The 24,112-nt window shown below is 39.0% G+C and overlaps 1 protein-coding gene across 2 annotated transcripts in view; it reads right to left on the bottom strand.

Annotated features, from left to right (window-relative positions):
• Positions 1 to 223: 223 nt before the first annotated feature.
• Positions 224 to 24,112, bottom strand: part of gabra3 (gamma-aminobutyric acid type A receptor subunit alpha3) — a 108,015-nt gene continuing 84,126 nt past the window's right edge. Inside the window, exons 6-11 of one of the 2 annotated variants that reach the window (XM_084941838.1) lie at positions 20,623 to 20,705; positions 19,684 to 19,827; positions 17,402 to 17,554; positions 14,804 to 15,009; positions 6,871 to 6,909; positions 224 to 6,725 (exon numbers count right to left, since the gene is read on the bottom strand). In XM_084941838.1, coding sequence (XP_084797964.1) covers positions 6,417 to 6,725; positions 6,871 to 6,909; positions 14,804 to 15,009; positions 17,402 to 17,554; positions 19,684 to 19,827; positions 20,623 to 20,705 — 934 coding nt within the window. In that variant the 3' untranslated portion in view covers positions 224 to 6,416. The remainder of the gene's footprint in view (positions 6,726 to 6,870; positions 6,910 to 14,803; positions 15,010 to 17,401; positions 17,555 to 19,683; positions 19,828 to 20,622; positions 20,706 to 24,112) is intronic. The other variant, XM_084941839.1, reaches the window with a different exon arrangement.

Below are 24,112 nucleotides of genomic sequence, written 5' to 3'. Positions count from 1 at the left end.
CTGCACCTTTGAATTACATTAAAGTCACCCCCCTGAGCTAGCTGCATTCTCACGGTATTGTCCCTTGTGCAGAGTTGCACGTCTGTGAGATTGAAGACTCCCCTGAGTGGCTTTTGGTGGACTAGACTATTACTTGAGGTTCAGTAGCCTATTCTCTATAAAGGTTTTCATTAACTGAAATCAGACATTTATCTGACCAAACACTCAGTCACACTAGCAGAAGCATGAAAGCACTTTAACTTTATTTACTGTAAAGAACAGCGATTCCCGGACAAAAGGATGGAGACAGCTTGTCAGCAGCCCCACACAAACCCTGTGTAATAGAAAGGTGAAAGGTTAAAATAAAAGAGCTTATGCCTAACAGCTTTGCTTCACAAGTAATTAGAGATGAGCGTCCTTTACCACAGCAACCCATTTTTTTTCTTTCTTCTCTTTTTACATCAGTGAGTTCCATCCTTCATCAAACGAACTTCACGTCACAAAAAGAAGCGCATTAGCCCTATTAGCAAGTTAGGTGTTATCATCTACTGGCTTACCATAGTAACTGGTCTCCAGTTTGCATAAATTATACAATAAATTTACTGATGGCATGTGCGATCTATGCAACTTGGCATCTTACTGAAAGAAAAGCATCCTTTGTGTGATGTCAGGTCACTGGTGAAGTGAAAATAAAACTTATCTTTGATGCTTTACTCAGTGTCCTGCTAATTCCACTGGGTTCACAAAACATTTGTGTGTCATCACGTTGTTCCGAGATGTGTGTCGGGACTCTCATTTTAGCAAACGGAGTGGTTATCCCAGTGGAAGATGGTGTTCACTCGACTGAATGTGAACAGGTCTTTAGTGTTGCTGTAGTCAAAGCCTTTTTCCACGTTTGAGCTCTGGGAGATGAACAAAACAGGCGCGCAGACAATAAAACAAAGAAAAACAAAGCACTTTACGGGCTAAGAGATAGCGCGCACAATATCCTTTTAGTGTTAATGAGTAACTTCATTTATCATTGCACAAGCATGAAAACAACCTTTTGTGTCTATGTCGTGGGGCGGGGTGGTGGTCTAATTTTCTCAGGCGTGCGGTTGTAGCTAAATTTAAAGGTTGTAGTTTTACACATGACGCCGTTCCCGTGCAGTTGAAGGCACCTACAGGGCAGTCAGAACTGGACTCAAGCCAGACAGCAACAACTTTCAAAGTCTGTGGACAACAGCACAGCTGCCTTTGTCAAAAACACAAGCTAGTGTTCATCAAATGTTCATCATCAAAACTCTTGTGCTGTGCAGATTTTGCTTCATTTTTAATTCTCTGCTGTCACTTCAGTTGCAGTTACTCTTTGTAACACTGATGCCTCCCTCCCCTCTAAAAGCTGTCTGGCAGTTTTTGGCAGTTTACTCATAGTGAAAGGCTCTCGAGGGTTACATTTTTTTTTTTACTTTGTGTGTGTAATGTAATGTCTGGCTCATGTGCCTTCTGGCCAATGTGCAGCATTAAATCAAGTTTTACAGGTAACCTCCAGTGTGTGTACATCTACCAACATTTTTTTGTGTGTAATAGAAAACTGTAATTTTAATGGTCAGGATTTATGAAATGTATGAGAATAACACTGCATCTGTTAATTTGGACAATTCATTAATAGCAGGCAGCACATGTTAAATAACCATATAAATGAGGTACAACATTAAATATAGACTATTTATCATGACATATATTAAAATCGTTAGCATACACTTTAAGCCAGATATTGTGCCCTTGCTGTTTTGTCTGATTTGTGTGTAATCTACAGTGGCTATAAATGTTGTGAAATATAATAAATTTTAGGTGACTGTGCTTTGACTTGAATGTGTGCAATATATTTGTTCCATGTAGGATGTCTTCAGGCTGTAACTGAATTTTCCCCCAATGAACCACAAACAAAAAGGACCCGCATGCACAGCACAGACAATCACACAAAGGGTTAAACAACAATAGTCGTCAAATGAGCCTCTAAAGGAGCATCAGGTGAGTCCAGCGTGTTGAAAGCGTGCACCTTTGAGGCTCGGATGTCACCAAGAAGGGCCTTTTAACTCCAAGACAAAATACACGGTCCTTTTAATCCTCATTTCCATTTGCTATATCCCATACAGTAAGCACATGAATGACAGAGGGCAACACACAGAGTCCAGTCACTGAGCATATAGAGACCACTTCCTAACGAAAACACAAAGTCCACAAAGTTCCCGGAGCTGTCTTTGTAGAGGAAGTCTTTGATCTCTCAATGCGTAGAGACATGCAGTGAAATTGCTGGAGAGAGAACACAGTGTGTACGACTCTGCTTGCAGACAGCTGCTTATTCACAGTTAGGTTTGAAAAGTGCACACAAGGTACGGATCGTGTAAATAGCTCGATGAGTATTATCTCTACTGTACATCTTTATAATACCATAACACGTAGTGTTACAGAGCTCAATGTAAGACAGCAGTACTTATCAAATGTAAAAATAAATGACATGACATATCAATATTCACAAAAACTATCGGAATTAATTTCACAATATCTACAAATTCACAACTTAGTAGTACTATTCTGAGCAATTATTCTGCGCAATTAGAATTGTTGCCATTTAGTTGAATCATTTGTTTAGTTTGCCTATTTTATCTACAGCTTTCTACGCATCAGGAGTTTTGCATAAATGCTGTTGAGGTTACGTCGTATAAAACATAGAATATTTAATGCTGTACTGAATAGCATAAATATATTAATATAGTAATATAGTCTTAATATACTCTATCTCATATGGATGACATGTTTCTGCTGAAGTTAACTCTGGCCCTGTGAGAAAAGGATTTACCACGTGACTAACACAACCATAGCAGAGCCTAAATGGCAACAGTACAGTGGAGTCCTGCTCATCGAAATCATCCCAGGAATGTTCAAATCAATCAATCAATCAATCAATCAAAACGAAATAAAACAATTACCACAGGTGTACATGCAGACTCTTCAAAACACAGTTTTTTCTTACAATTTCTAGTTTTAAAAACTGCTCAGATTCTTATTTCTGCACTATGACATGTGTTGGCTGCTATGGTCTTTCCAAGCAGACTGGATGACGATGATTACGCTGTAGTTTAGCGGCAGAGTGAAGTGGTCGTGGTCTTATAGCTCCGGAAGTGTTTTACCCTTGTTTGCTAATCACAAACACACAACATATGCGGATTTAAAAAAATTTATAAATGACGAAGTGTAGAGAAGTATGTTATTCTGTAAATATTTACCTTGATCAGTACAGTCAGTACAGCTTGGCAGTCACACTAATTTCATGTTGTGAATGGGGTTAGACATGATTTTATGAATGCTGTAGTACACATGAAATTACAAAGCAAATTGATCTTTGGTTATCACATTATACCAGATCCTGACATGACAAGGGCCTTTGGGCATATTAAGTAAAGTGACTGTTTCTGCTTAGAAGTACGTACCTACAGTACATTTATCCCACTACCCAGAAGAGTCATACACAAACATTAATGCTGTCTGTCATCAGCTCCACATTTAGCAGCAGCCAGCAGGGTTTATAAACCCTCAGTGGATGTGTAAAATGGATCATTTTGTTTGAGACTAAATTCTGAAAAAAAGAAGAAATAAAGAAGAGGAAACAGGGTGTTTTAATTGAAAAGTGTATAAATCAATGAAATGTATCGGATTAAAAAAAGCTATACTGCGCCGGGATGATGTGCGGTGTTCAGAAATATTTAGAGGTAATACGTATCATTAAGACACAGCGACATGCTTCACCCTGTTTGTTATTATACATTTAATTTGCCCGATGAAATGAAATGCATTTCTATTCCTCGATTTCAGTGCAGAGGTTAGTATCACGCCTTATTTTGCCATTATAGCCACTGTGTTTCTAATGTCTGTATAAGGTTTACAAAGAAATGCACATGCTGTTGCAATTTAGCTGCATGTGGAAGAGAGAGATAGGGTCTAGCTTTGTGTGTATGTCCACATACATATGGCTTGAAATTAGACGCACTGATTTATTGTAATGGCTAAAAGAGTCAGTGCTCTACAAATAGCCACTGATTACATTTTATAATAATAAAAATGTAAATATCTTATTTGTTCTTCATTTGATTATATATCAGTTTTTAAAAAATATAATAATACATCTTGTGTTAAATTGTACACATAATATATAATATATATATATTTGATAAGAATAGCTTGTTTTCATCATGTTATATGTCGGCTAAATTCACAACTTGTTCGATGTACTTAACTGGCTTAACATTATTTAAGATGACTGCAGAGCCAGTTCAGTGTGTGCGAACTGTGCGTGTGTGACCAAATAAGGGTAAAAACACTCCCAAAACTCTGTACCAGCTGTAAAGCATAAACATTGCATTAGTATGCACAAATAGTTGGAATTATGTGTGTTTATACAGATGCTGAGTTATGAGAGGTTATGAGTTACTGGGATGAAGTACAACACATTGATACCAAGCCCTATTTCCTTAGTGACAAACACCAATATTTGAGGCCAAAGACGAAAAAACGTGTACAGACTTCATCATGCATTAAGCTATGACTGAACACTTCTACGTGGTTTGTATTAACAAACCTTTACAGGTGCCACAACATGGTTCACTCACTGTCCTAAGCTTACCACTGAAAATGGTAAGCTTAATGTATGAAAGAGTATCGAGTACAGTGGTTGTCAGAGCAGGTATTTAACATGATGAAAAACAGTTTGCTTAGCATAAAAAGCAACAGAAATGGCTTTAGTTACACCTGCATAAACGCTTAGCACACATAACACAGAGTGTCACAGGAATACAGACACCACTAAACAAATCAGAGACAAATTCAATGCACGAGCGATCATCGCTCCATCGTTAGTGGCTCTTTGGCGCGATCAGAACAATTTGTTGTTGTTTTATTATTATGAATTTTGCAATGCAACTGTCGCCAGCAATGGCAGTGTCTCCGAAATGTGTTCAGAAATGCTGCATGACTGTGACTCGACTTTTACTACAAAACACAGTATATGGAGACAATCAAATCAACACCGATCGACTTTACACGATAAAGTATAAAAGGGGAAAAAATACAGCACGAATCAAAACGCTTGTGCATGAGTGTGGCTACGGTGACCGATGGAAACAAAATAAGGGTGAAAAACAAAAACAATAAAAAAAGGTTTCAAGGTGCCTGCTCACAGTTTACTTAAAGGGCGAGTGTCTGCTATGATTTAATGTGTGAAACGTGTCACGTTATTTGCATTTGAATGGTGAGAAAAAATAATGTGTGAATTCGACTTCAGTCTGAGGTAATGGCGGTAGTTTGTAATGACTGCTCAGCTCACAGAGATGTCAAAACATGTCAAAACATAAATGGCATATATGATATATCCTTTAATATCTTTGCTTCAGCTTTTCACTAGTGCTGAAAGGTCTGTTAGCCTTCAGCACTCATGGGAAACATTTACACTTTATACCCATCTCCACCGGCGGGGTGCGTGATGCACAACCCATACTGCACTACACTGCAGAGCATGGATGCCAGTTTGTAAATGTTTGTATGTAATGTATACACACAGACCGTTGTCTATATGTGTGGAAATGCAAGTGTAAGCATGTCAAAGCCTTTTTTGCTTCGTGATGTGTGTATTTACCAAGGCACGTAGCTTCTCTGTCGTAGGACATAGCCAATTAAACCTCAAAGAGCCACTGAACTAGAAAATGTACAGGCAGCCCAATGAGACGCGAAAGCAGTTGCAGATAATACTGTATTGGGACTGTTGAACTTCACCGCAAGCTGAAGGTCAGACACTGACGATTATTAACGATGTTCCTATGGACCTACACAGGCTGCCCCCAGCTAACAGAATAACAGTAAAGCGACCAGCAAATGGCTCTCTTGGTGTCTTCTGATGCATGTGTTCGTGTGCATGTCTGCATGCATATCTCAACTCAATGCACGTGACAGTCTTATTATTGGCAATGAGCTACAACGAGAACGTTGAACGCATGCTTGCCCTGACTTATCATAAGAAAAGCGCAAACATGTCCAAATTTGGTGGAAAATGCAATTTGACTACTACAAAACAGCAAGCCGTCAAAGGTACAGCAAAGATCACCGGGTTACTCACAACAGAGAACAGGGCCAGAGCTAAGTGTGGAGGGGACAAAACTAAAAAGAAATGCTGCACAAACACAGACTGACGTGACAATGTGCTTCCTCCACGGACCACTACTCTATGTGAATCTACTGTATGGTCAAATTTGCCTTCCATCTATACGGACGTGCAAAATATCAGATGCCTAAGAAAAAACAGACACACAAAACATGCGCGCACACACGTACACACGCACAAAAAAAGATGTAATGGACTTGGCACACCGAAACCAAACCCAATCAAGCCAAGCATTTGGTCAGACTCAGTTTAGGTTGTTTGCCTTCATGATAGCGGGCTTTCTGTTGACATATGTGGCCCAGTAACCCAAGTTGAAGATGAAGAACAAAACTGGGAAAATGATGCGTGATATCTTGTCCACTTTGCTGACGCGGTTGTAGGATTTCTTGGCCTCTATGTAGGGGTCAGGCATATAGGGATGCTTCGCTGATGCTCCCGCGCTCTTGGAAATGGTCGTTAAACCTTGATCTTTAGCTACGTTGATGGCGTAGGTGGTTCCGACAATGTTGAAGGTGTTGTTCGCCTTTTTGGACAAAGTCGCAGATTCTCTTCTCTGAAAAGGAAGAAGGAAGTAAAGCAAAGGTCGTTAGGAAGGGGGGGGCACCAGACTCAACCATACTTCCATTTGAACTCATAAAGAGGAAATAGAAGCAACACCACGAGACACGACACACACAAGAACAAAACAAAAGCCTAACCATATCTTTAATCCTGGCCATGTTAGCCTGAAACGGTTCCTGAAAAGAAAAGTAGAAAAGAAAAAAAGTTTACCAATTATATTAAAATTACCCAACTTACATACTGTATTCATCAGTATCTAGCTGGAACTACTTTTGAACATACTGTCAAATCAAATCTGCATCATACAAATCTGGATTGCAGAACGTAAAGGATCAAGATCGAAAAAAAGAAAATCATGATGAAATTAAGAGTATGGGAATAGGAACAGTTCTGATTTGCATCATTGCAGAACCAGGCTGGACTGGCATCTGATACTGCTAGCAGTAGCAGTAGCAGCACAGAGCAGGATTAGAAGGAAAAGCAAAATAACAGCGCCTGAAAACATGTCTGACAAACTGTATCAATGAGAGCAGCCAGACCTCTGCAGGCAAACAGATTGCGATACAACAAACACGACAAAGGCTCTGTGTGATAAAGCTGGCTGGAGAAACTGCCGTCTTAGTTCTACTAGAGGGAAATCATTAGACTGTCTTTCATATTGAAGTCGCACAGAGAGCCAGAATTTTATTTGCTAAATTGGTACTGGCTCAAATAGCTAAACTTGCATCACTAGAGGATCCTGTCAGCCTAGCGAAGAACAGTACAGCGCACACAGTAGATGTGGGAGAGCAAGTAGGACACTAAGATTGATTACCAGGCTGAGTTTTAGTTTCCTGTGTGGCATCCAGTGTGCGAGTCTGTACTGTGGTAATTTCCTTCACACCATTCATCCCCACTGTGGCCACTTTAAGAAACTAATTCAGTGCGTCACTTTCACAGCTCCCCCTTTTCACTTTTTCTTTGAGCCCAGCTTTAATTTTTGCTCCACTTTTTTTTTTTTTTTTTTTTAGCTTCATTTAATTTTCCCTGCCTTTTTGCTTCTCTCCATCTTTTTAATTAGCATAACTAATGTCCCCTCTACCCCAAAGTGCTTCACGGTGAATCTCTTACAGCGCACAGCTCATCACCAAATATTTTGTTTGGTCTTTATGCTCAATGTTCACATATACTCACAAATGGAGGCACAGCAATGGTTTTACACGTGACAAGACATGTGCCGTGGCTATGTTCAGTGTCTCGAGTGTGTGTAAATCTCACAGGGAGTCCTTTTTAATGTCTGCCAGTAGGTTTTGCTTGGTTTTTTTTTTGACTTTGTACTGGAGGCAGCAGGATTGAGGAGGAAATATATTTACTGTCATAAGTGTGTTTCCTTGAGTGAGCAGGGCAACAGGATGAGTATGATCCTTCAACCTTGAGGAGAGCTAACAAACTTGCAGGCAGTTGATTGCTTTAAACATAGGAATGGTGAACCGGTGCTTGAAGCACCTGCTATCTTAAGTCAATTTGAACAGAAAAAGAAAGGAAGACAGAAGAGTCACACTCTTGCTCTCAGATAACCAGGTACCTTTCAATGATATTGATTCTAACACAGAACGAGCTGCTCTATTGGAAGTTTCTGTCAGCAGGAAAGGCAAATTACTACAATATCACGCATCAGGGATACATCAATTGTAGTAACAATATAGCTCAATATGGCTACCCGTCACGCATCTTTTAAAGAGCAGAAATTCAATCATAAAATTTGTGAAACTGGATCGACTGCAAAATGGATGGAACACAACAGATAGCCATCAGTCACTGCCAGTGGTGAGTGTCATGTCTGACAGTAGAATGACTTGGCTGATGAATATGTGTATCCGAAGTGGCAAACACCAGTCCTGAGAAATGAAGCCAAACCACAACTTGATTTCCTCTAATGGCCACTTGAGACTGGCTCCAAACGCAAGTCCACACAGACTCCTGTGTTTTCACAGCCTGCTACAAAAATCAGTTTTGGCCGCGATAGCTAACAGACACTCAATTTTAGCCTCGATAGCTAATGACCGCTATACCTTTTGCCACTGTACCTGTCAGGCGCTATTGTTTTAGCTTTGATTGCTAGCAGACGGTATATTTTTAGAGTTGATACCTAACAGATGCTATATTTTTGTCCTCAACAGCTAACAGATGCTAACAGATGCTACCATTCTGGCCACTATAGTATCTTCACGGAAATTGTATAAGAGGCCTACGGTATGTATGTTTGGAGAGGGAGCTTCAAATTAATAAGTATGTAGCCGCTTTGAATGACAGGTGGGTGCTAACAAAGGATTCTGTAGTTGCTAACCACCTATTTGCCTTCCCCTGAGTTAACTTGAATGGCTAACTTGAGAAACCTCTCAAATGTTCCTGCAGTGCTGCCTTTAAGAGCATTTTTAATCAACAGAAATACTATGTTTAGAGTTCTCCACCAGTCTGGAGAAGAAAGCCTGAATGAAAGTGGTTATTGGCCTGTATTTAGAAAACATAAATTGTAATTTTATGGTCGCTAAATTAGAGGTCAGTTTATGTCTGTTTATAGTGAAACTTTCAGTGAGTACTAAAAGTGTTTGGCCATCTCAATTTAACTTGCTGTACATTATGAAGGCTGTGTACCAAACTTCTAAAACCAATTTTCATACTGATCAGCGAATGTTCTGCACTTACACCTCTAAGCTCTAATAATACCATCCCAAACTGTTCAGTCTTTTAGACTATGGATGCTATCTGCACAGTAATGTAGCAAATTTTCTGTTCTTTTTTGCTGTTCCATTGTCCTTGTAGGTAATAATTTATATGGTCTAATTATTGGGGGAACAGTATGTAGCACTGGGCTGTATGCATGTTTTTATGAACCTTATGTAACAGAGCACATAATTCACTAGCAGCCAAAGATTCCTGTGTACTATTCAAAGTCATTTCAATAGCTGCAGGCAAAAATACTCCATGAATACAATGCATCTATTGACCTTGTCTTTGTAACTTCTGAAAATTGTTGCATCAGAATTTCTTGATGAGTGTGTTTAAGTGTCCTCGGGGTAATTGTGCCTTGCTGTGTCCTGCTGTTTGGAGCTCAGTGTGTGCATGTGTGCGTGTAACTGAACCTTGTGACAGTCTGTCCCTCTCTAAGACTGGAGCTGAGGTGTTGGCGTAATAAATAGCCCCAAGTATGTGAGCATGTGGGTATGTGAGTGTGCAGACTGTCTATAAGGAGCCACGATGTCCCTGTTTGTGTTCCTGTGGACATGTTTTGATAATTATGTCTCTTAATAATTATGTCATTTAGTTATGATATTATAAATAAACATGAAATAGACCTTTCTGATTTCACTTAAGGATGTGTTAATGTACACTATATGGAAAAAAAGGATTCTAGCATTTGAATTCAGGTGTTTTCTGTCCTTTTGCCACAGATCTATGAAATCAAACACCTAGCCATGCAGTCTGCCTTTACAAACATTTGTTAAAGAATGGGTCATTCTAAAGAGTTCACTGATTTCAAGTGTGGCACTGTAATAAGGTGCCATGATGGCAACAAGTCAGTTTGTAAAAGTTGCAAGCTATTCCACAAACAGCTGTGAGAATCTTGAGAACTGGATGAACTCGGGCAACGTAAATTTACAGAGTGGGGCTGCCATGTGCTGAGGTGCATAGGGTGTGAAAGCCACCAACAGTCTGCTAACTCTGGCATTAACATCAGCACAAAAATGGTGCACCAGGAGCTTCGTGACATGGGTTTCTTTAGGAGAGCAGTTCCTGTAGGGTCTAGTGTGTAGGTGGCCCATTACATTTGTTAATATAGCATCGCATGGAAAAAGCCAACAACAAGGGGTCAGCAATTTAGTGGTATTTCATGCTTGCTACATCAAAAAACTTGTACAAAAGAATGCTTCCAAGTATCCTCCTTGCAGTGAGGAACACAGCTTAACACCCAAGTATCTCTATCATTATTGGGACTGAAAAAGTACAAAAGTGCACCCCTGGCCTCCAGAAATGTCAACTCACCTTTGTTCTTTCCACCTGAGTGCATCAAAACTTCCAGAATACATTCTACTGACACGCAAGTGCTTGTGCTAATAAGAGATAATGAATTATTCTGGTAAAATGTTGATGAAGTTATTATGTACTGCAGGTGCGTAGACACACACATGCGCACACACACGCACACACGAAACTGCGATCACCCCTTGGCCGCAGCAGAGCAACCCACAGGCAGTGCTTCTGCCTCTGCTGATAAAACAGCACATGATATCCAACGTAGCAGTGTCCAATCATGTGTCACAGGGTGCCGAGAATATGCAGGCTTTTCCAACCAAACTCCCCACCGGCTAATTTCTGTAATAACCTCACCTTCAGCCGGAGAGGGGAGAGCTAATTAGGCAGATTGCCTGTCACAGAAAATGTTCGAATAAAAGAAAAGGAAAACTGCATCGATGCTCCATAACCAGTAAAGTAAATTAGTGCGCACACACTCGTCTGTGGATCATATCTGAGACCTAAAAAAAGAAAGCAGCCTAAGGGTGATGAAGTCATCATTTGGTTCCGGTAGGAGTGGTGGCTGAAACGCTAGCTCTGATGGCTGCGGGGCCAGATTTTTAAAAAAAGACTTACTAGCTAAAACTTCTCTCCTGAAGAAGAGGTTTTGCTTATGTAGCTCATGCTCATTAACAGTCATTTTTCAAAATTTGCTACAAAAAAAAGGGAAATATATGCAGTGCCTGATTGCTTTGGATTCCAGTAGCTCGTTCTAGCAGGCAGTGTGTTGGGAGTGCCACGTCTCCCTCTGTGACCCCATTCTATTCTATCTATCATGACAACTGCATGCTCAGCACAGTCCCTGAGAACCCAGTCCAGGCTGTTGCCATTAAGACGAGACATCAAAGAGGAGGGGTGGGAAAAAAAAGAAAAAGAAAAGAGAAAAAAAAACTCCTCTCTGCAGCAGTGTAACGCTGCAAATTATCCCCACCAACTGAAAAGTTCTGTGGCAGCAATATGCATTTCTGCCAATCGCTCCGAGGACCAAATGTCAAACTATAAAAAAAGTGGGAAAAGGCTGTACTGATTGTGTCAAACAGTTTGTACAATGGTAGCAGAAAATAGATTCGTGGCACTGTCTGTCACAGAAGAAATAACTTTCCCTTTATGTTGTGTCTGTGGCTGTGTTTTTATGCACTCACAGCAATACAGTAATAGCACTGCCACTATTTACCACTGGCACGGCTTCATAATGTTTCTTATATGATTCTTATATGTTTTTCCAAACACCCCCAGAAGGCTGTCCTTTTAATATAGCTTTGCTTATAAGCCACAGTTAATACTCTTTTTCTCAGTTTGAAATGGACTGTGTTATACATATATCAGGTAAACTCATTTTAGCCGCACAATTACTAACTTATATTAGTCTCTTTATGCTGGTGTGCTTTGTTTTTATTGTTCTAATGTTCAGTTCTATGTACCAGGTCTATTCCTTATTAAACTTAAGCTACTTCTTCATGCAGCCCCCCCCTTTTTTTTTAGATGAACTCACTCTGATTCCTTTTTGAGTCTAATGAGGACAGAAAGCTGTAAAAAGAATATCATGCTCATTCAGTAAGACTTGAAACTAGCTCTCATGGCTGTGGACTGCAGAAAAGTGTTTAGTGAAGTCAAAGTTTAAGTGAGCAGTAGGGTCATTTCCCCAAAGAGAGACTTCTTCTTGCATCCAGAGAAGTCGCCTCCTGCTGGCCACAAGAAAGAAACCAAACCTGAGCCACTTTAGCACTTTGATTTCACTTTTCAGACCTGGAAGCTACGTCAGTGTTTTATATGCAGTCTATAGTTCTAACTGGCTGACATGCAAAATGCTCCTCCAAGAATCTCTCCATGGTTCCAATGTCAGTGACTCACTATGTATGTTAAGAGAAATAAAGGTGATGTTCAGTACATGCTAAAGTCTTTTGCTTTTGACTTTCTAGGAGCCTTTTTAGGTGATCGTGGCTCAAAGAGTTGGCAGTTCGTCTTGTAACCGGAAGGTTGCCGGTTCGAGCCCCGGCTCGGACAGTCTCGGTCGTTGTGTCCTTGGGCAAAACACTTCACCTACCGCCTACTGGTGATGGCCAGAGGGGCCGATGGCGCGATATGGCAGCCTCGCTTCTGTCAGTCTGCCCCAGGGCAGCTGTGGCTACAACTGTAGCTTGCCTCCACCAGTGTGTGAATGTGAGAGTGAATGAATAGTGGAATTGTACAGCGCTTTGAGGGCCCCGAAAAGCGCTATATAAATGCAATCCATTATTATTATTATTTTATTTTATTTTTTTACATATGTCTATCTAAGGCTTTTGTAAAAGAGCTAAATAACATGAGGATCTTATATCATAACAGTAAATGAACACAGCCTGATTTTAAACTGGTATTTAGTGCCTGGTGAGATTGATGTTAAAAGAAAAGAAGACTATTTTGATATTTAATGTAAGTTTTTAATCTGACTTAGTTTCTTTCATTTCACTACGTCTGTGTGCCTACAATTGTTTTTGATTTAATGCTATCATTTACAAACACATCAAGCACTCGGAGAGTGCAAAAGTCCACCAGAGAGGCTCACCCTGGGCAGGATTAACTTTCAAGGGAACAGCAGAGTATTTTGTGTGGGAGTAGGTAATAGATAATAGGTATGGATTTGTAAATAATTGGATATAATTATTATATTATTATATAATATTATACTACTGTATATATTTTTAACTAACTAAGCAGATTTTGACAATACTTTAAACATACGACAAATAACTTCAAAAAAAGGCAGATGTAAAAGTGAGGTCAGAGGTCAAATGTGACATGACATTTAGATGCAAACTATAGTGTTAATATTTAGAACCTCCATATACTGGCAGCATTTCCTAAATCTTCCAATACAAACAAAGGCTGTGGAATTTTAAGCACATAAAGGACATTTTATGAAGGTTTGGCCTTATTTGATCCCCATTATTATTATTATTTCAATTATTATCAATCAGTTATTATCACTTTGACCTTCAAATCATTGAGTTAAAGAAGAGGTCAGAGGTCAAATGTGACATGATATTTTAAATCTTTCTATATGTTGACAGCAAACACAACGCTTGCCATACGTTTTAAGTTATAAGGCTTTTTGTCACTCTTCGACCAATAAATCATGAGGGTGACCATGAAGACCGTGGTGGATCTAAGACACTTTTTAATGGCTCGTGCTCTACACTACAAAAAAGTTTGATCAGAATTCATTGAAAACTTTTCAAGCTGTCGTGATTACAGACAGAATGATCTTTCCAGTAAGGTAATCATACAGATCATATTGCATTTAAAGGCTGAAGCTGTCATGAGAAACATGTGGCTTGATTTAGGTGATTTTTTTCTTTTTGAACAACAATTTCTTTGGACACATATCTGGTTGTTCCCTCAATATAAACCATTAAATAGGCTCAGGCACGGAGATCTTTTTATTTTATTTATTTTTTGTTTGCCTATTGATAATGTACAAGATGTGATTTATCTTCAACATCACGTGATTCATTTTAAACAATATACTATATAGATGTAAATGCACCATCTTTTCTGAGGAGAATAAGGCTGCACTGACTTTAGGATGAGAGTTGAACATATGCTGCCATCATAAATCAGGGCCAGCGTCTCTGGGAGTTTACCTCTGTTTTTGCTCTCACTGTTCCGCCCCACTGTCTCTGTTCCATTTGGCAATGAATAAATAAAAGGTCTCTTTACAGGCTTTACAAAGTACTCCATGCTGCATTAAGGATACTTTCTATGTGTTTCCAAACTGCAATTTCCCCTCATCACTCCTCCAGAATCAAGTGACATTTTTAGCAACTTCTTTTTTTTGGATTAATTTTGAATTTAATAAGCAAAGAAAAGTTGCGTGAGACTTTCCCCTGAACTAGCTGCCTTTCATTCTGTTTTTGTCCTTACATATTGGTGATAGTTAATGTTGGTGCGCTGCGATGAATCGAAAGAGCAGGCATCACACATCCATCATTTTTTTTTTTTGGTTACATGAAACTGTTGCAAATGAGAATCACTCACCCTTATTTCCATGCCCTCTTTTTTCCCATCCCATGCCCAGCTGCGCTTGGTGAAGTAGTTGACTGTGGCAAACTCAATCAAGGCAGAGAAGACAAAGGCATAGCACACAGCCATGAACCAGTCCATGGCGGTGGCATAGGCCACTTTAGGAAGGGAGTTTCTAGCACTGATGCTCAAGGTAGTCATGGTTAGGACAGTGGTGACACCTGAGGAGAGAATAAAAGATCAGCAGATATTTCATTATTTCTGAAATTAAACATTTGTGGTAATTCAATTCAATTTTATTTATATAGCGCCAATCACAACAACAGTCGCCTCAAGGTGCTCTATATTAAGCGTAAGCAAGTAAGCAAGTGCCATGTAGTTCCTGTGCATTCAAGAGAAGGAAATTTTCTACCAATGTCTTCAGTCACTGGGAAATTCTCTTCAAAAATTGGATAAATAACAATGTGGCAGTGAACTGTCCCTTTAAAAGAAAGTTACTTACAACTCAGTCATGGTTTGTTTGGGTTTTGCTATCCTGGTACTAAACTCTCACTTTATACTGACCAACATCTCTTTAGAGATTTAAGAGAAAAGAAAGCTGCACTGCAACATAACAATAGTCTGGACTATGGCTAGAAAAAGAAATGTTAATGTGTACTGTCTCTTTAAACCTAATATAGATTCACTTTCCTGGGTTTGGTATTAGGTGTAAGTTATAAACTAAAAATGATGGTGTAGTTCCCTGCATTGCAGAGCTTTACATAATCTACTGTATGAAATCAAAAAGTCTAGCCTCATACAGATGACATAACTCAGTGGTGCATAAACATTCAAAGTACACTGGGTCAGTCTTGCAAGTTCAAACAATGAGAATGTAGAATCTCAGTGTAATGACCCACTACGGAGGATTTTTCAGGCTATGTTCTTCTGTTCAAACCAGTCTGATGAATGTATTTTCTTACTAGACTTATCTACAGTACAACGAATGAAAATGTTGAAAGTTTCCTTTAGCTTCTACACAAACAAAGAGACATGCTATGGACCTGCATACATAAAGCACAACCTGTCTAAGCTGCAGGATTGCGTGCAAAGGTAAATCGCTAAATGACACCACTGTTGAAATTAATTAAGGCGAAAACGATGTCTTAAAACTTTCTAAATTTCGCAGATCATTTCACAACCTGGCCTTTACAGTCAGGGCGAATGGAAATGAAAGGCGGCTCGGACAATGTTCGCCCATCGAAGCGCATCGCTTTATCTGTTCCAACCTTTCTCATCTGATAAAAGACGGATACAAAGGAGGCTTAAAAAGGCTGCAACAAAAGACTGATACATGGCTATTCATGGGCTGATTGATTTGCAGGTAACGCATTTCTAATCTTGACTTTGTTCCACCATTTACATAAAATTAGAATATTCATCTGTACAAAAGGCAGTCCTTATTACAACAGCAATTAACTGGTGTCAGATGAGACGAGGACATCTGGTGCTTGCGGTAACAGTGAATAATGCTCTTATATAAAATGCAGGTATAAATCAAAAAGTATCGAGTCTTAACTAGAAATATAACTTGGAAGGTGACTGAGGATGCAAAAACAAAAAAGATAAATTAGATTACGCAGGTAATGACAGTCACATGCTCTCATAAACCAAGGGACTGTAAGCATGATGGCGAGAAAACTAAAACCAACACAGCTTGAAACTGTCCACTGAGAAAACAGCACTGATTAAAATTACTCTGATAATGTGAAGGAAATTGTCCCCTAAAAATTCAACCTCTTATGGGGCTGAAGTGATTCTTAGATGACTGTGTAAGAAAAATATAATAGTGGGTGTATTTGTGCAGAAGTGAAGGAGATGTGGTTATTCAGACTGCACAAAGGGAGCTGGAACAGTTTTTATCTTCTCAGCAACGCTTTGCCTTGCATACATTTTTAAAATCTTTTGCGCAACGTATGCTTCTGCATGTACCTGTCTAAATGCAAAAATGCTAACCGTGTTTAGAATTACATAAGACTACTCATATTGATTATGCAGCGCAATAACAACAACTGCAGGAGAAGGAAAATTACATTCCTTATTTGAGTACCTTTGAGTTGATCACATCTGACGCAATGTTCTTAGCATGAATCGAGTTGGATGGACAAATTGAATCAATTATTATTCATGGCTTAAAGGGAGAAAACACAGTCAATTGTCGCGATGGCAACTGGGAGATGTCTCTATATTAAAGAGGAATTGTTATGAATAATAAAGGAAAAATATGACATGTAAATGCTTTAAATCTTGTTTTATGTTCTCTGTATTAACAGTGAACAGTTTCCTAAGAATAAGTAGTAAGGATGTTAGTGTCTGCAGCAGAATAAAGTCAGAACTGATAAAGTAAATTATTTTCAGTGCTCGTGTGCACCTGAATGTACTAAGCTAACTAAAGCTAAAAAAAGAGAACTTTTCGTGCTGAAACCTTTTCAAACCGTTTACTTGTTTGCCAAGTCCTTAGACAGTGCCATTCTGTTACCTCATCATTTAATAGCCCTCTGATTAACTAGCTTCTTCAATGAATCATTTAATGCATTTATTTGAGCTGGATTTAAAACACGAGATAGCACTCACCGAATACTGTGCGCGCCGGAACGGATTCTCTGTTTAGCCAGAAGGAGACCTGAGACAGTATGACAGTCATGATGCACGGAAGGTAGGTTTGAATCACAAAATAGCCAATTTTCCTTTTCAAATGGAAATATGTTGTCATCACTACATATTCGCCTGAGGGGAAAAGAGACAAACAGAAAAAGATGGAGAGACACAGACAGGGTCATGATTATTAATATACTTGTTCCTCGCTCAGAGCAACACAAGGAAAAATATTTGAAAATTGATGCATTAGTGTTTGAACATTAACGTGCATGTGACAAGACGTGAGCAGTATTGAGACAGAAAATGCTTAGATGCTTAAAATATTCCAAAGATGTTGATGCACACTTCCAAACCTTAAGCTACAGACTGTATATAAAAGATGGACATAGCCACTGTGTCAACACCCATTGGCTAGTTTGGCCTTAATGCCTCAAGCTGAGAATGCTAGGTCCTAATGAGCTGAAGGACTGCATTCTCAAAGGTTTCTATACAATATGATTTGATTTTGGAACAACAGGAGTCGCCACCTGCTGGCTGATAGTAAGAATGTAAGTTTAAGTAACACGCATTGGCTCAGATGAGAAGCTATGTCCATCTTTTACTTGCAGCAAGAGTTTTTAACCGTAAGAGACAAAAAAGTATAATAATAACTAAATAATAAAGACTGTAAACAAACAGACTGGCAGATGACATCACATTGATGTCATTAATAAGACATATACAAAGTGTCACATTCTTTTAAGTGCACATTTACATGTTCCTTGGGATGTTTTTTGCTGTTCATATAAATATGTCAATTCTACTAGCAAATGGATAAACTCACATCTTCTCCAACTGCCAGCTCTCAGTGCCATGTTTGCAATCTGTGTTACGAAGATAGGACGAAAAACAGATTTCCATCCCTGAGGTGTTGTTTTGGTTTTGTTTTTTTCTGAGGAGAATCGAACCAGAGCTGAACGGGCTCAAATCCTCCCATCCCCCTAGATCACTATAGTCCATTAGGTTTAAAGTCTAAGGAAATGAGCTTTTCCAACAGCCATAAGCTGAAGCGGTTTATGAAAGAAATCATGAATCTTTGGTACTTGTCAGACTTCTGTTGGTCTTCTTCCATCGCTGCAATTCTCCTGACTTACATTCAACCCACCAAACAGCACAAACAATAAAGATACTCTCAAGGAACCCATCCTCTGTAGAGTTAAACAGGTGCAGTTATTTAAAGGAGACACACACACACACACACACACTTTTATTTCTGGGAAAACAGGAGTGCCATCTAATAAAGTGGATTCTTGGTGCTTTAGTCTCCAAAGACAACTGAAGTCTGACAGATATCAGCGACTCTGTGGCTCACCTCTTGAAAGTTTCACAAGCAAACAGCTTGAATGCAAAGGTTAAATCTCTCAAAACTGAGAGCAGCGTGGCTCGCTGGTAAGCTGTTTTACTCTTGTGATTTCCAAATGCCCCACTAAAGCAACTTTTTATTTTTAGCTTTGCCATTACAAGCTCTTTGGTACTTTATCTAGTCCTATTTCACCATTAACTAAAGCTGCTGATTGATGTTAGCGGTACATGATAGTGACTGATAAATATAATAAAAATGCAGCACATTCTTGAAGGTGTTTGAACTCAAATGATCTATTACCAGTGAGATGCTGCTGCTGTAAATATTTTCAGCATATGTGAGTACCCTGCCCTCACCGTGCTATTTCACCCCTTTATATTAAATTGCTAACATAAGCTTTAAGCCCTCCAATGGGGAAATAACAAAAAAATAGATTTTTGTGTGACAGATAAAAAGGATTCTGCAACAGTTTTGAAGATAAGATTTTAAGATCAAATGAATATGTAATCAAAAGAAAGGGCTAGATGATGGTTATTATAGTTGACTCTTGGCTGAACCCCAAAGCAAAGTGAAAAAACCAAAAAAAAACCTTTCACCTCTGGCAAACGTCTTCATATTATCTTGGTAAATATGCTGAATAGTTTCAGTCATCATTTTCTCGATGGAGCCAAACAATGCAAGATGAATTTAAAATGACAGAAACTGCTGAGAAACTGCAGACTGTTTATTATTTTGGAAGACAAATTACACATGAGCCACTATATGTCAGTGGAATAGATTATATGCAGTTTATCTTTCAAAAGTGAGAATTCGATCACTTTTGAGTACTCAAAATCAACTTTTTGCCTGTTCCAGACAAACTCTGATTTACCTTACAGTGTATTGTATGCTGCTGTCTGTACCCAGAATGGCATACCTGTGCTGGAACTGATGGTTTCTTTGCCAATAACATGTCCCAGTAAGTCATATTGGTTCAGCCTGGAGCCGTCCTCTGCCACAGCGACAGACCTCTCGTCACCCTGGGTCCACAGGTAGATCACCTCATTATTTGTGTAAGCATCTGAGCAAACAGAAGACAGCCCCCAAAAAACAGACAGCATAGGTGAGAGCTCAAAATATGGGTGCAATATTTTCTATTTTTCTCCTACCTCTGCACATTGTAGGATTATCAGCATTTGCTTTGGCAAAAAGTTAACTCCTGACTTCAGGATCTAAAAGACATTTTTCCTAAATTCCAGTAAGTCATTCATGATAATACGCAGCGTCCATCCAGTATTGATCGGGCTGATAGACCTGCGGCCGATAACGATATCAGATTTCACAAAAAAAAATTCCTTTTACTGTGTTCACCACCCTGAGATTTAATCCTCACGCGTTAGGGGATCACTGACTTTTCCTCCAGTGCCACTTTTTTAACTAAATGTATCCAAAATGAATGCTCTACCTATCAGCATCATTTTATGTTGAGAGATATAAGCATTGCTGCTAACACATCAAACTATATCTAATGCTGTGTCTGAAACAGTAAATAGCCTATGCTTGTGTATGGATGGTTACATGCCCCGCACTATGAGCATACTGAAAGTAATTTAAGCACATTAACTGTCGCTGTGGCGATGCCTAAAGGGTGCAGCCCAAAGAGGGAGAAGATCTTTATTAATAAAATTTTCTCTTAACTGCTTTTGTTATATTACCAAACATCATACTGCAGTGTAGTTTTAGCCTTTGTTTTGTTTTTCTTCTTTTTTTATAGTTCAGGAAAAGGTTCCTAACACCTGCAGAGAACCATCCCCACTGTTTCAGATGTCTGATCTTATATAAAACACTTTTGTTTTGACCATCTGGACTGACTTACAACTTCCAAACTTCAGAGGACAGGCGTGTGCATCCATCGGGAAATCCTCCAGGTGCATGGGGCACTCGGCATGAATGGTCAACCTGTGGGGGCAGAGGGAAAGAAAATGCATCACTGTTCAGTCTGCAGGATGGTTGAACAGGTCATTATAAACAAATGATGATGCATAATGATGTCAAATATTTCTGCAGAAACATAATTTGGAGCATTTTCATAGAGATATGTGAGACATGTTGGGAAGGTCTTATGCAAATTGCTTTATCGTGCATCAAAATTGGCTTTCCCACAAATCCAAATGTAGACCAAATAATGCTTTAATCTCTGAGTTTATTTCAAAACCAGGGATTTGTGTACGTGTGAATAAAAACTGAAGGAGAACAGATTATATCCTCTCTCTCTCTCTCTCTCTCTCCTCCTTTGCATCACCACCCTGTCAGTGGTAATTAGAAGGCAGACATGGACTAAATCTCCAGAGAGCACCCAAATTTGTTTCAGTTGGTCAAATGGCCAGGCCACAAAAGGCACTCTGCAAGTAAACAGAGAAATTGTGCACGTTATCTCACTCATACATGTTTAATCAACATCGGGGCTACATTTGCCGAGTTCAAACAACACAGCAACTCATTAAATGCCCTCCTTTGGTGCACTAACTCACAAATAAACCCCCCAAACTGGGTTATTTAAGCTCAATTATACCATATTTACCCTGTACACCCATTGAAAACTGGGTTTTTACTGGGTAGATTCTTTTGGTCTCACTGTTTAATGTTGCAGAAAATCCCACAAGTTTATTTGTAGCCACAGCCTTAAAATTTGTAACATCGCGGGCTGCCTCCACAGACAAACTTTCTGTTTCCAATTAGCTCATTGTGTTGTATTTACAACAATGCCAAGTCTGTTTTTTGCCTCTAACTCGCTTCTGCGCTCTCTGTTGCTGCCTCATTACTGATAAGTGGCACACTATCTACACAAGCTAATGCTTTACAACATAAATGTGAGAATCTTTTGCATCACACAGCACTTAAAACCAACATTCACGCGCTGTACTTATACTCTGACAGAAACAAAGGCTACAAGAAGACAGAATGGTTTTGATTAAAGACAAAAAGGCAAGCTGTCTTCATACAGAGCTTACAACTATATCATCAGCCTTGCAAAGAAGCGCTTGGGCATAGAGGTATCTTACACAGCATGTGTCAGCTTTATGGTACTCACAATGACAATGCAGACATGCTGGTGTTTTTTGGGGAGGTGAAGTCTGATAAACTTTGGCAACGTTTACAGAACCATAAAACACCAATGAACACACATTGAAACCTCCAAAAAAGGTTCATTTTTCTGTCAGCCACTTCTCCTTAGCCACCCTTAGTAACCTAGTAAATGGTATTTTTTATATTCTAGAAGTGTTTACATTTCAGACCCAGGATTGTAATCAGGTGAAATGGACCACATGTTCCAATAAATGATAGAGAGAAAAAACGAAAATAATAAAATTGCAAAAATAAAATTAGTACTAGTAGTTTTTTGGTAGGGTTGTCTATCATTACAGTGTGATTGCATCTAAAAATTAAGTTAAATGTATTTTGCTTAATGTTTCTTTGTTGCCTTCAAGCCGCTGAATGTCTGAACCGACATTTCTGCCTTTCTTCTCTTAACCCTTCCTCTTGCCTTACAATTTGTTCTGGCCTTTTCTCTAAAATAATATATTCCACTTTAATGTATTTAAATAGACCTAGCTTATTATACTTTCAAAGCCTTATTAAACCTGGCATGCCTAATTTTAGTTTTAGCACATATATATTAAAATATATGTATATATTTAAAATCATATGATAATTAAATATATACAGAAAGAATTGGCCACACTTATACGTGCAACCGGACTAAAAAAATAAAATGTATATATATTATAAAAAAGTATTATTTCACCCATCACTTATGCTCTGTTTCATAACCCGAGGCTTATCAAATCAAACAAAAACACTTAACTGATTGACAGTGACTGATTATTCAAATTTAATTTAACAGTATTACTCCTTCCAGTAGTATTAGTTTATTAAAGTACTGCTGATGACGGGTGACAGGAATGGCAGCAGTGTTCATAAACCAAAGCACTGGGCAATTTGAAATTGGATCTGATGACTGGTGCAAGTTAAGTGATCGTTATTACAAAGTAAATATTGATGTGCAAAGTGAATGACGATCGACTGAATAGCTGTTAAAACATGTTACTAAAATATTAGTATAATTCGAGTAGAAAGCCTCATTTGGAAAGCCTCGTTTTGATCTGCCCCCACAGAAATTCTTAATTTCTTGAAGGGCTTGAAACATTTGCAGGCATATGCAAGAACAGCCAGACTAGAACAATAATAAAGGAAGACAAAGCAAAGAATTAATGAGGCGACTGCTACCACTGTGCTCTTTTGAACAATGTGAGACATGATGGGTACCACCCAACTATTTTCTAATCCAGGACTGTGGGGGCAGCAGTCTAAGCAGAACCCCACCACCTCCTCCACTTCTTGTGTATGTGTGCGTTTGTGTGTTTCGGATATCAGAAAGCTTCCAAACCACCAGGGAGTAAAAATTTCCCAAGTGTGTCCCAGAACCCCATCGGGATCTTCTCCCTCCTGAACTCCTTTCTTAGAGTGAACCCAGACATCCTTCAGGAAAAGCTCATTGTGTCGGTCCTTTTGTTTTGCTCGCTACTGACTGGTTGTGGCCATAAGGGAGGGTCTGAACAGTTGCTGCCCAGAAAATCAACAGCTATGCCTTGTGGCTGTTTTCACCACAACAGACCTCTATAGCTGCACTGATCCACTGATCAACCTGCTGCTTCAAGGTAGAGTGATCAGTCCACCCTCTTCCAGCAGAGAACCAGACTTTTAATCCTCATACTGCTTAGCTGCTTTGCAGTGTATTCACTGTGTACAATAATACAACACTTGCCTTCACAGATACCAGTTTTTCTATTTGTTTGATGCCTGTCTTTATTTGTTCATGTGGATCACACCCACTGCCATCACTGAAGGCTTTCTTTAGTTAAATACAATTCTTTCGTTTAAGTAAAAATGTATTTCACTCTGGAAAAGGGGGGGAGACACAGGAGTCATGCTACTAGCAAGCTATAGATCATATAAAACAATCTATTTATTTAGTTTTTTCTATACTAAATATACCAAATGTTTAAAGACAAGACAAAAACTTGTGTCTTAGCAGCATTGCTTTTGTATTGTGTTGCTTTTATAGTCACATAGCAGCGTGTTAAGTGAAGCATTACTTCTCAGCTTTGGCCGTGTTGAAAGGGCTTTCTGGCATTGTAAATCCCCAAGTACGGCTGTACAGTTGTATTTGTTTTTGGTGGTCTCTAAGCTGTTAAGTCCACTTAGTAAATGATACATTCGCATACAATAAATTCTTGAAACAGCTTTTAATGACAAATATAAACCTGCATAAACCTCTCTCTCTTTAAAAAGTACACCTGAGTCTT

The sequence above is a fragment of the Perissodus microlepis genome, chromosome 10 (assembly GCF_051167445.1).
Source record: "Perissodus microlepis isolate ML-2025 ecotype Zambia chromosome 10, ASM5116744v1, whole genome shotgun sequence".
In the NCBI taxonomy this organism is placed as follows: domain Eukaryota; kingdom Metazoa; phylum Chordata; class Actinopteri; order Cichliformes; family Cichlidae; genus Perissodus; species Perissodus microlepis.
This window is presented reverse-complemented; position numbering and strand designations above follow the sequence as displayed.